Source organism: Oncorhynchus mykiss, chromosome 1 (genome assembly GCF_013265735.2).
Source record: "Oncorhynchus mykiss isolate Arlee chromosome 1, USDA_OmykA_1.1, whole genome shotgun sequence".
Classification (NCBI taxonomy): Eukaryota; Metazoa; Chordata; class Actinopteri; order Salmoniformes; family Salmonidae; genus Oncorhynchus; species Oncorhynchus mykiss.
Genome location: NC_048565.1, coordinates 66,963,215 through 66,976,505, shown reverse-complemented (window position 1 = coordinate 66,976,505; position 13,291 = coordinate 66,963,215). Strand labels below are relative to the sequence as shown.

General features: G+C 43.1%; 1 protein-coding gene across 2 annotated transcripts in view; it reads left to right on the top strand.

Moving 5' to 3' along the window:
* LOC110527436 (serine/threonine-protein phosphatase 2A 56 kDa regulatory subunit delta isoform) overlaps positions 1-10,842 on the top strand; it is a 44,983-nt gene extending 34,141 nt beyond the window's left edge. Inside the window, exons 4-17 of one of the 2 annotated variants that reach the window (XM_021608714.2) lie at positions 1,017-1,216; positions 2,544-2,654; positions 2,791-2,883; positions 3,498-3,628; positions 4,000-4,059; positions 4,151-4,259; positions 4,385-4,438; positions 5,431-5,601; positions 5,859-5,986; positions 6,304-6,405; positions 6,587-6,659; positions 8,009-8,047; positions 8,170-8,286; positions 8,738-10,842. In XM_021608714.2, coding sequence (XP_021464389.2) covers positions 1,017-1,216; positions 2,544-2,654; positions 2,791-2,883; positions 3,498-3,628; positions 4,000-4,059; positions 4,151-4,259; positions 4,385-4,438; positions 5,431-5,601; positions 5,859-5,986; positions 6,304-6,405; positions 6,587-6,659; positions 8,009-8,047; positions 8,170-8,286; positions 8,738-8,875 — 1,526 coding nt within the window. In that variant the 3' untranslated portion in view covers positions 8,876-10,842. Of the gene's footprint in view, positions 1-1,016; positions 1,217-2,543; positions 2,655-2,790; positions 2,884-3,497; positions 3,629-3,999; positions 4,060-4,150; positions 4,260-4,384; positions 4,439-5,430; positions 5,602-5,858; positions 5,987-6,303; positions 6,406-6,586; positions 6,660-8,008; positions 8,048-8,169; positions 8,311-8,737 lie in introns of both variants that reach the window. The other variant, XM_021608706.2, reaches the window with a different exon arrangement.
* The last annotated feature ends 2,449 nt before the right edge of the window (positions 10,843-13,291 follow it).

Here is a 13,291-nt window from a genome sequence, read left to right as displayed (position 1 = left end):
GCCAAGGGTTCTCCAACCCTGTTCCTGGAGAGCTACCCTCTGTTGGTTTTCTCTCCAACCCCAGTTGTAACTAACCGGATTCAGCTTCTCAACCAGCTAGATTCGGTTTGTAGCGAAAACCTACAGGGCGGTAGCTCTCCAGGAACAGGGTTGTAGCAAAAACCTATAGTAAGGTATCTCACTGGTCACCCCCAAAGCCAATTCCTCCTTTGGCCGTCTTTCCTTCCAGTTCTCTGCTGCCAATGACTGGAACGGACTGCAAAAATCACTGAAGCTGGAGACTCATATCTCCCTCACTAACTTTAAGCACCAGCTGTCAGAGCAGCCAACAGATCACTGCACCTGTACATAGCCCATCTGTAAATAGCCCATCCAACTACCTCATCCCCATACTGTATTTATTTATTTATTTATCTTGCTCCTTTGCACCCCAGTATCTCTACTTGCACATTCATCTTCTGCACATCTACCACTCCGGTGTTTAATTGCTATGTTGTAATTACTTCGCCACCATGGCCTATTTAATGCCTTACCTCCCTTTTCTTACCTCATTTGCACACACTGTATATATACTTTTTCTACTGTATTATTGACTGTATGTTTGTTTATTCCATGTGTAACTCTGTTGTATGTGTCAAACTGCTTTGCTTTATCTTGGCCAGGTCGCAGTTGTAAATGAGAACTTGTTCTCAACTAGCCTACCTAGTTAAATAAAGGTGAAATAAAAAATAAATAAACAGGGTTGGAGTTAAAACCTATAGGAAGGTATCTCTCCAGGAACAGGGTTGGAGTTAACCTATAGGAGGGTATCTCTCCAGGAACAGGGTTGGATTTAACCTTTAGGAAGGTATCCCTCCAGGAACAAGGTTGGAGTTAAAACCTATAGGAAGGTATCTCTCCAGGAACAGGGTTGGAGTTAAAACCTATAGGAAGGTATCTCTCCATGAACAGGGTTGGAGAGTCCTAATCTAGACATACAGCATATCATTGATCTTCCCATCCTTTCTCCTCCTCAGATGCGCCCCTTATTGACCGGGAGGAGCTGTTTGTGCAGAAGCTGCGGCAGTGCTGTGTGCTCTTTGACTTTGTCACGGACCCTCTGAGCGACCTGAAGTACAAGGAGGTGAAGCGTGCTGGCCTGAATGAGATGGTGGAGTACATCACGCACAACCGCGATGTGGTCACCGAGTCCATCTACCCAGAGGGTGTGATCATGGTAAAAAGAGATCCATGCACCTACTGTACATAAACCCTGACAAAGTGTGGAAGGTTTTGGGCCTGTATTTAATCACCATGTTCAAGGAAAGGTTGTGGGTGTTAACATGCTGTCAAGGCCCCCCTGTCACCTCAGTATGCCACATCCTGACTCTGTGTTCAATAATGACTTCAGCTTAGCCTGGCTCAGGATTCCACCCAGCACAGTAGGGTGAGAGAATCAGCATCAAACCCTTGAGGAGCACCCAAAGGTCGTTATTTATGTCAGTGATAAGTCAGATCGAGCCAAATCCCCCTGGAAGCTGCTCTTTTACGTCTCTTTTCCCCACAGGGCTATTATCTGCCTCTCTCTTCCCCCTATATCTTACTTCCTGGGGAATTCTGTCCCTCCTCCCCTTGTTGTACTCTCCCTCTCTTCTCTCCTCTGAGGTACTCCCTCCCTCTCTCCTCCCCCCGGGATATTATTTCACCCTCTTCTTTCTCTCTCTCCTCCCCCCCGGGTCATTCTCTCCCCCTCCGCTTGTGACAAATTTGAGCATCGTGCTCAACGAGTAATAAGCGTGCACTGGGAAATGTTGAGCAATTATCCATCACAAATTATAGCCCATACATCTGCTCTTCCGTTGAGCATCTCTGAATTGTTGGCCATGCACCGCAACACTGGCCTCATGTGGATCTCCCCCTCTGTATATCGTTCCCCTTCTTCCTCCTACATCCTCCCTTTCTCTCTCCCTCGCCCCTCCTTCCTCTCTCCCCATCCCACTGTATATCTTTCCCTTCCCCGCTGTCCATCACTGTCCCTCTTTCAAAACTACCACCTCCTGTTCCCTTTCTGCTGTCGTCTCTCCCTCTCCCAGTGTTCTGTAATGAGGCTGAGGTTGGGCAATGGAGCTGTGGAGCCAGGCAGGCTATTTCCAGCCTCTCTCTCTCTCCTCAGTGCCGAAGGGGCTCTGTGCTGCGGCATCCTCAGGCCGAGACAAGAAGCAGGTGCTGGGGAAGCGTTGCGTCAGCTGCAGGCATGCAGGCAGAGGGATGCTGCTCAACTGCAGCTCTCCCAGTGGTAGTGTTAGCAGGGCTAACCTAAACAGCCTTTAAACAAGAGTTACCAGGGTTACCTTATAAACTGACCTTACTAGGGCCTTTTTCATTGGTAGGCAGAGGAGGCCAGGGCACACTGTGCTCTGATCTTATGAAAGTTGTTCCTTTTGTGTGGTATCAGATTATCAGATGGGCTGTGCTGTGTTTTCCTAACATTTACAATCGGATGGCAGCTTTAGAGTTGTTGATTGTTGCCATGTTGATTGACATCTCTCCTCTGCCCTGTTCAGTTTTCAATCAACTTGTTCAGGACCCTACCACCATCCTCCAACCCCACAGGGGCTGAGTTTGACCCAGAGGAGGACGAGCCCACACTGGAGGCTGCCTGGCCACACCTACAGGTAACGTGTGTGTGCGTGCACATGTGAGTGTAAGCGTTAGACTATCATTTTTTAGACTTTTTTTCCCCCCTTCAGTATTTTCAGCCTCAAATCACACCAACCTTTTATCTCAATGTCTTCTTTTTCTTCCCTCTAGCTGGTGTATGAATTCTTCTTACGATTCCTGGAGTCCCCTGATTTCCAGCCTAATGTCGCTAAAAAATACATTGACCAAAAGTTTGTACTGTCTGTAAGTATCCCTCTCCTCCAACAAAACACAAACTTCACTCCTGTAACTGCTGAGCTGTTAAAATATTTAATTGGCAGTATGTGTAATATCCTGGCGCCCAGGCAGTTGGGGAATTATGCTGTGTGTGTGTGTGTTCACTCATACCTTGGCCAGCTTCCGTCTCCCACCCACACAGTAGAGAGACATGAGAGCTGAGAGGGAATTAGCAGGGATCACTCTGCTCCATCTCACCACATGATGCTTCCCATCCACCGCTGCTGGGAATGAATGTTAAGGACTTGAGTCAGCCTACTCACTTTCTGAGTGCTGGCCTGGGCTCCAAACACACATGGCCTTGCATTATGTTATGGCAAAATCCAGCCTCTATCAAATTTCATGGCAGTGTAATTTTGTTTTCACCGCACCACTTAATACTATGTGCTACATGTTCAGGAACATTTTTGTGTATCAGTGAATGGACTATTTGTCTGACGAATAGTATATTTTCTACCTTTGCCTGATTGAAAAATGTTTTGCCTCCACAATTGCAAGTGTCCCATTTGTATCTATTTTATTGAGTAGTGCTAGTTTCTTGAACGCATATGCCTGATCATGTCCCTACTCCACCCCCACAGCTCCTGGAGCTGTTTGACAGTGAAGACCCCAGGGAGCGGGACTTCCTGAAGACCATCCTCCACAGGATCTACGGCAAGTTCCTGGGCCTCCGGGCCTACATCCGCAGACAGATCAACAACATATTCTACAGGTGAGATATGGCTTTTACACCAGTTATGTCTGTCCATAGAAATAGAATTACAGGTACACCCAATGTGGCTGCCGGTCCACCTAACACAGGATGCTGACTTGATTGGGGAGATGCCCGTTCTAGTTATTCTGTTTCTATGCGTCTGTCTTGCAAGCAGCAACATTTCTCACCATTTGAAATCTATTCACAGAGTGTGATTGAGTGAGTCTGTCTGTTCTTGGGAGGATCGATATGTAACCACAACAAAGAAAAAACTGCAAGGTTGTCAAATGTTGAGGTTGTGTTTGATGTATGTAAGAAGATGTGTCAGTATATCTGTTATCTGTGTAATTGTAATCGATAGTTGACCTTGGTCTGGTCTCATATTGCAGGTTTATATATGAAACGGAGCATCACAATGGAATCGCAGAGCTCTTAGAAATCTTAGGAAGGTGAGTGCACACTGCACAGTGTACTATCCCCTCAACACATGCTCTTTTACCATTCATCTCAAACCAATCTTCCCTTGTCCCTCATCCCCAGCATAATCAACGGCTTTGCCCTGCCATTGAAAGAGGAGCACAAAATGTTCCTGATCCGAGGGCTGCTGCCGCTTCACAAAGTGAAGTCACTCAGCGTCTACCACCCCCAGGTATCGCAGTGCTCTGAAAGGCCCCCCCCCCCCACACAGCATGAGGCTCAGACGTGCCTCTCATTTAAGTTCCTGCTGATATGCTCTTACTTATACGACTTGTCTCTCTCTTTATCTCTCCACAGCTGGCATATTGCGTTGTGCAGTTCTTGGAAAAGGACAGCAGTCTAACTGAACCGGTGAGTTTAATACTCATCACACAGTGAAAGGGCCCTCTAGAGGAAGTTGCCACCCCTATTTTGACGTAATTCCTGTCCTAGAAAATGCTTGGATTTGGTTCCACCTCAGAAGAATGACGTAGGCTCCTAATATATACATATTCACGAATTGGGGGTGGGAACGTCGTGATGATTTCCACATGGAGTGGAGAAACAACAACAAATAGGGCACTGACGGTCACAGACCTTAACAGTTAACCTTAACTAGCTAGCTAATGTTATCTGTTTTTGCTGGGGGGGTTTTACTACACATTTTCAAAAAATGATCCAGCTGGCTAGGCTATGGTTGGTTCTGGAGCTGAATTTGTCAGAAGCATTAGAAATTGTTAGAAAGAATAAGATGAAGCTCTGGCAATATCTATTGAATGGTTTGGGCTAGAGATGTATTTTTCTACGTTGTATTGGACACGGTGAAAACCTTTGTTGGGCTGTTGATAAGCTTTCCGGCTGCGGTACCTCAAAGCCAAGTCAGCCCGTGCTCTTGGTTCTCACAGGTGAAGTGAAATGATAGGCTACAATGACTTTGCTCATGATGCACGCCGCAAATGATATCAGCATCGGACACGAAACACTAAAACACCAATACTAAATGTAACGACAGCACAACAAAACAGATAAACAAGTTCCTTGAATAATTTTTCACGGGTGCCTTTTTCATTATAGGATAGACACTTGTGGTTTCTAGCTGCACCAATCAAAGCAGTGGAGCGTGTAGTGAAGCAAAACTTTAGTGGGCAAAACCATTCATCTTGGTGCGACGGGGGAGTGGGGTTGCAAAATGCATCACATCACGCAATTATACCATTTATTAATGGTTAGATATGTTTTTTTTTTCATCCAAACTAGCTAAAAATATATGGATTATGAAAATGTTCAGTGGAGGTGCAAAAACATCGATTTTTTGCTGTTGTGGGCGTTGAATGTTAATTTTGTGTTAATGATTTGACCCTGAGGTGATCATGGGCCTGTTGAAGTTCTGGCCTAAGACCCACAGCCCCAAAGAGGTGATGTTCCTCAACGAGCTGGAGGAGATCCTGGACGTCATCGAGCCCTCTGAGTTCGTCAAGATCATGGAGCCGCTGTTCAGACAGCTGGCCAAGTGTGTGTCCAGTCCACACTTCCAGGTACACTACGCCTGCCTCAAGCTCACTCACACTACTGTGTTTACTCATTCTGCTTCACTGCCCCAAACATAACAGAATATAAAATTGCCTTCAGGAAGGAAAAATAACTTGTCATGTCAATTGAAAGTAATTAGTATTAGAAACGAGTGCGATATTATGTAATGAACAGGAACTATACAATACCCACAATAGAAGAAGACCACTTAGATGACAAGGGGTGTATTGTCTCTGATTGCCTCCTGTGTTGTGCTCTCAAGGTGGCAGAGAGGGCGCTGTACTACTGGAACAACGAGTACATTATGAGCCTGATCAGCGACAACGCAGCCAAGATCCTCCCCATCATGTTCCCTGCTCTCTACAAGAACTCCAAGAGCCACTGGAACAAGTACGACCCCTGCAGCCAAGTCAATTGAAAGATCAATGCTCCTGCTGAACTTGCGTGCATCCAAAACAAGCCTGGCTATTAGGACCCTGGGTTCACATTTGAGAGAAGAAACCTATGAATTGTTGTAAAGGAAGAAAATACAATTTGCAATAGTGCAGAAATATTTTTCTCCCCCTGAAAATAGGACGCTGGATCCTTTTGAATATAATCCGTCAAAACATTTGATGTACAGCACTCTCTGAAATATGCATTTCAATGATTCATTGTATGTTAACTTGCACATATTGCATTGTGTTACATGGCCTTCCTCTCTTCAGGACAATCCATGGGCTGATCTACAACGCCCTGAAGCTCTTCATGGAGATGAACCAGAAGCTGTTTGATGACTGCACCCAGCAGTACAAGGCTGAGAAACAGAAGTGAGTCCACTGGGCATGTTCAAAGAGGACATCTGCATGGTCTTCTAATAAATCAGCACCTTCCTTTATTCCCATCTGGAATTATTGATCCTCTCCCTCAAAGCACAGTAAAATGCCAAGCCAGCTGATTTCCTGGTTGGCCCCAACTCTGTAGTTTTTGTTGTTGCTGATGTGTTTTCAGAGAGAAGTGCAAGCTGAAGGAGCGTGAGGAGGTCTGGCACAAGATAGAGGAGCTGGCCAAGCATAACCCACAGGTGATCCCTATGGCAAGATGTCAAAAACACCACTACCCTATCCCCATGCATTGTGGAACATTCGCATCACGTTGTTCTAGGGAGTAGGCTCAGGAAATGAGACACTGCAATTTATTTCCATATACACATTTGTAGATGGACAGTGCATAATTGGATTTGCCCCCAAAAAGTGTACTGTATGTAGTATCAAATGAATGGCCCCTAGCAACACACATCCTGTCTGTTGTTCTGATCCTGCAAATACAGGTAACTGCCAAAATAATGGAAACACTTGAGTAAATGAGAGATACAAAGTATATTGAAAGTAGGTGCTTTCACACAAGCGTTGTTCCGGAGTTAATTAAGCAATTAGCATCCCATAATGTTTAGGGTCATGTATTTTGGAAAGAAGTAGAGAAGGGTGCTCAACCAACGTAAGTCGAGGTGCAACCAAAAAATTTAATCATCATTGCAAAGGAAAAGGCGCCACACTCGCTCACCATAAAAACATTTCTTATTTAAGCAAGGTTAAATAATCACACTAAGGGAATGGACAAGTTAATATAGAGCCTTCAAACTCAGAACAGAAACCATCTTAAAATAAATTGCACTCACCTGGTGTTCCAGGTCTAAATCAGTCCGTGATTGGAGGGGAACAATGAAAACAAGCAGTGGCTTCGAAGTCCAGAGTTGAGTTTCAAGGCCCTATATCAGGGGTGTCAAACTCATTCCATGGAGGTCCTAGTGTCTGTGGATTTTTGACCTAGACAAACATGTGAGGGGAGTTGTTTACTAATTTAGCGGCTTTATTTACTTGGCTCATCGCGCTCTAAGTGACTCCTTGTGGTGGGCCGGGCACCTGCAGGCTGACTTCCGATCATCAGTTGAACAGTGTTTCCTCCGACACATTGGTGCATCTGGCTTCCGGGTTAAGCAGGCGGGTGTTAAGAAGCGCGGTTTGGCGGGTCATGTTTCAGAGGACGCATGACTTGACTTTTGCCTCCCGAGCCCGTTGGAGAGTTGCAGCGATGAGACAACATCGAAATTGGGGAGAAAAAGGGGGTAAAAAGCAACCAAAAGGGGGAGAAACTCCTCAGTCCTCAGCAATTATGTTGCTATGGTTGCGTGTGAAATTGTCTGCACATTAAGATGTGTAGGCAGGGATCTTTGGGTTTTAAACAGGGTCATGCTTTAATTAATTAGACTTTGTAAAGTCCTTTTGTTCCAGACACATCTAATTATCACCGTTGATCATCTCTCATGACTGATTCCCAGCTCCAAGCGCTCAGGCACAAATAGCTGAAGTTTTAATTAAGAGGAATTGTGCTTCAGTGAATGTAGCCATGGTGTAACTTATACTTTCTCTGCAGGTTGCCAACCTCCGACCTGGTCTCCACCCACAAGAAGAGGTCTGCCTCTTTTCTTACTGAATTCAATGGGCTGTCTGATGTTGCTCTTGGTACATTCGTGGGTGTATTTCACAGGCCGTATCCAGACCAGATACAACTAATTTGTGTCTGTAATCTTCCAGTACATGATGTACAATGAGAGTCCGGGAGGGATGCCCTTGTACTCCATGGAGACGGAGACGCCAACTGCTGAGGACATTCAGCTGCTGAAGAAGACTGTCGAGACAGAGGCCACACAGGTACAACTACCAGCACACTCACAGGTACACTGCTCTGTCTAGCCTACATACGCCCACCTGCAGGCTGTTTTTCCAGCCTAATCACTTACTAACACACCTACTAATCAATGAATCGTCAAGGCCTTCATTTGTTGAATCACAGGTATGTACTCACACCACCCGTACCACATACTGTACGCCCACCTGCAGGCTGTCGTTCAGGATAGTATTAATACACCTACCAACTAATCAATGGATTAAGAAAAAACAGCGCTGTTCTGTTGATTTTTCACGTTTATTTCTTCTTCTTTATTTCTTCTTTTCATCTTTCTATGTTTTTAAAGTTTTTAAATGTATTCCTCAACCAAATCATGTCAGTTTATGAATTCACCAGACCATGTCTGTCCATTCGAGACATTTCATTACTGTATTGGATATGGTCTTGAACACTTTGTTCTATAAACTTCCATAGGGGATGAAGGACATCAAGAAAGACAAGGTGATGATCCGGAGGAAGTCGGAGCTGCCGCAGGACGTGTACACTATAAAAGCCCTGGAGCAGCACAAGAGAGCGGAGGAGTACCTGACGGCCAACGAGGAGGCCCTCTGACCAGGGAGCAGTGGCACCCCCTGCACCTAACCCCCCCCCGTGTCGCATCCAACCAGTCACCTGCTTTACCCCCCCCCCTTCTCCTCCGCTTCTCCTCCCCCTCCACTCCTTCATCTCTGCCGGAGATCCCCATCTGCAGAAAACCAGGGCCATCACAGAGACGGACAAGAACACACATATGCGCACATATAGGAACATACAGGCCTACAATAGTTCCAGCTTGCACAGAAATGCATACATACTTGACTACAGTGGGCCGTTCATTACGTTGCACAAGGACAACAATAACACAACAGTAGTATTAAGTGTAAGCATCCGTGAAGCATGTTTCTTTGTTTCCTTTTTGGAACCCAGCATTACCTATAGAGGGCAGTAGATTGTGATTGATTCTCTTGCTAGCTTGCCTGGAGTGAGAGGGTGTAGGTAATCTGAATGGTTTGGTGGATGATGAGGCCATGCTTTAGTCTAGCTGGAAGTCTAGTGAAAGTAGTGGTTCTGCTCTGTAAAAACCCCTAGATGTCAGGTCATGCCCAGGCAACATAGTAAATGTTGAGGAAGCGAAGTCTGTGACACAAAGCTTACAATACAATTTAGTAGTGCTGAGCTATTAACCAAAATGTTTTTTAAGCAACTAATTGACCGATGTCGGTTCCATTATTTGAATTCCATTTCTTTCTATTTTTTTCTGTAAGCTCAGTGTGTAGTTTTTCTAGAGAAATCAGATCAAGCCCAGACTGTACGATATGGTAGGGAGTTGTAGTTGCCAACTGGCCAGTATTCTACATAGTTTAGCATGGAAAATGTGGTAATTACCTACAATGACCATAATTCACTGAAAATACATGATCTAAGTAATTGATAGTTGGTATTCAGCAGTCATAAAAGTATGCCTTATTTACTTTGAAGAACTATTAAAATATTAATTTTGTCAGACAGCATAGCTCTCTCTATAGGGATGAGATTATGACTTAGAATGAAATAATAAAGTAATCAAATAAAACAAATGTAATATACACAACTGAAATAATTTATTAAAGTAATGTGAATAAATTATGGTTAATAAGTGATAAGCAGCACTTGGCAGTCATTGCCATCATGGGACTTTTATTAATGATTTTTATTCTGTGTTACAGCATTCAACAAACTAGTTCTGAGGATTAGTGATTTTTGAGGTCGGTTCGAATATTAAAAAGTAATCACGGTTTTCAATTTCGGTTTCGATTATTTATTTAAATATTAAATTCATTATGAAATAATTACATTGCAATGATTTTAGAGCTTTTTGATGTAAATTCCAAACATTAAATTGCCAAAACATTGAAAATATTCCAGTGTCTCGACATCAATAAAAAATAGGACATTTCTATTAAATAATAAAATATTTCAGTTTTTATTGGATTACTTTATTATTTTTCATTCCTTAGAGTCATCATCTCATCTCTGCTCAGGCAGTAGCAGTCAGCCAGCCAAGCCATCTAGTGTTATCTATGTGCTCCCCATACTGTACTCTCTTCAATCATCTTATTTAGCTAGCCTGCCTAAAGTATGCTTCAGAGCTGAATGGCAAAATATTTTTTTTTACTAGTTCTTCAAAGTAGATAAAGCATACTTTTACGAACTGTCTCTGTCCCTCTCATTGTTTTGTTCTGTACATTCCTCTCTCTTAAAAGTGTATCTGTAAAAGTGTATCCGTCCAGAGATCTGTATATAATGACGAGATGTTCATGTCGCCACCCTAACAATGTCATTGTCCCAAAGGCGGGAAAGCAGACGACAAGCGTTTGTTCAAAATATTGGGCAGATTTTGGCGACAGTGAAACCTTTCATTCCGCCTCTTCCTCTCTGATCCGTCTCTGTCCGAGCTGAGATAAACAGGTGCAATGGATTGTGGTTATTGTAGTTAATTACCACGTTTCTGCAATGAACTAGGTTGAACATTTGCTTAAGGAAAACTACAACTCCCTTCATCCCAGCGTCCCATATAGTTCTTGACTTGAGTTCTCTCGTGAATTATTTGATTTCCCACTAGAGAAACGGTGCGTTGGGCTCACAAAGAACTATAATTGAACTGATGCCGGTCAATTAGTTGATTAATAACCGGAGAGAAAAAAATGAAATGTTGGTTAATCGCTTAGCACAACAACCCACATAATGCATAGAGCATTTAAACCGTGATTATTTTTTCATAACCAAACCAACCTCAAAAAGCACTAATCGTTCAGCACTAAAACTTAGACAAGGCAATTAAATAAAATGAGAGAGCACTAGGAATCAAGATGGCTGACTTTATCTTAATTTAATTATTTACTCTATGTCAGTCTCTTCCATCAGACTGTTTTGCTCACGTTTTAGTACTGTAATTGTATCTTCGTCACCTCTTTGCAGAGTAAAATCATGGCCTTACACCGTCTGTTGAATTGCATTTTCCCTGTTGATTAGTCATATGCTAATAACATGATTGTAATCCTGATGATTGGTTTATTTCAGAATCCATGAAAAAACAATAACTTTAGTTCAGACCTAGCTGCTCACATGAATAAGTGTAGGTTTGTGTTTTTGTTTTGATCTGTTTTTGACAGCGTTTTGTAGTTCACAAAACTGGCTTTTGAAAAGCACTTAAAGATAAAAAAAAAAACGTGATATACTAGCAATTGTCCATACAAGAGAATGAGTTGACAAATGTCTCAACTTGTAATAGAACTGTAAAATGTTTCTTGTATTTTTTATAATTAGAGGTGTAGCTCAAAAACAAATCATGTCACTGTGTCAAAAAGAAACCTCCGAAAATAATTCCGTTAGATAGAATGTCAGGTTAATATTGTCCTCAAGAGGTTGGTCTTTAGGAAAAGCAACCATTAACTGGTGCAGAATTAGTCCATCGTTTTCTCAAAGATAACCTTCTTGCTCTGTCTACAGACTCTTGACTGCCATGATTGTTATCCCAACTCATCCATTCCTTCCGTCAAATTCATGTTAATATGTTTATTAATGTTTCTGGCCCAATGGTTAATGTCGCCTCAGCCTCTAATTATTCCTCTCTAGCCTTCTTCTTGCCTTTCTTTTTTTTGTGTTTTTTTGTGGATTTATTCTGAACAAAAATATAAACGGAACATGTAACATTTTCAAAGATTTTACTGAATTACAGTTCAAATAAGGAAATCAGTCAATTGAAATAAATTCATTAGGCCCACTAATCTATGGATTTCACATGACTGGGAATACAGATATGCATCCATTAGTCACAGATACCTTTAAAAAATGTAGGGGTGTGGATCAGAAAACCAGTCAGTATCGGTGTGACCACCATTTGTCTCATGCAGCGTGACACTTCTCCTTCCCATAGAGTTGATCATGCTGTTGATTTGTGGATTGTGGAATGTTGTCCCACTCCTCTTTAATGGCTGTGCAAAATTGCTGGATATTGGCGGGAACTGGAACACGCTGTCGTACACATCAATCCAGAGCATCTCAAACATGCTCAATGGGTGACATTTTCAGGTGGGTATGCAGGCCATGGAAGAACTGGGACATTTTCAGCTTCCAGGACTTGTGTACAGATCCTTGCGACATGTGGCTGTGCATCATCATGCTGAAACTTGATGTGATGGCAGCGGTTGAATGGCACGACAATGAGCCTCACGATCTATTCACAGTATCTCTGTGCATTAAAATTGCCATCGATAAAATGCAATTGTGTTCATTGTCCGTAGCTTATGCCTGCCCATACCTTAACCCCACCGCTACCATTGGGCACTCTGTTCACAACGTTGACATCAGCAAACCGCTCACCCACACGATGCCATACACGTGGTCTGCGGTTGTGAGGTCGGTTGGATGTACTGCCAAATTCTCTAAAATGACTTTGGAGGCAGCTTATGGTAGAGAAATTAACATGAAATTCTCCGGCAACAGCTCTGGTGAACATTCCTGCTGTCAGCATGCCAATTGCACGCTCCCTCAATTTAAGACATCTGTGACAGTATGTGACAAAACTGCACATTTTAGTGGCCTTTTATTGTCCCCAGCACAAGGGGAACCTGTGTAATAGTCTTGCTGTTTAATCAGCTTCTTGATATGCCACACCTTTCAGGTGGATGGATTATCTTGGCAAAGGAGAAAGCTCACTAACAGAGATGTAAACAAATTTGTGCACAAAATTTGAGAGAAATAAGCTTTTTGTTAGTATGAAACATGACTAACACTTTACACGTTGCATTTATATTTTTGTTCAGTGTATGTTTCTTGAAAATGCTCCTCTGTTGAGTCAGCTTCATTGTAGAAAGGTAAGGGTTGTTTCAGTTTAAGTGTAGGGAATCCTATTTCGTTTTCTCTTCCTCCAAACCGGCTTGATTCAATAGGTCTCTGTCGTAGATTGTGTCCTATTGTTTCTTTCAAGCGCTCAAGCAAAGTGCACTT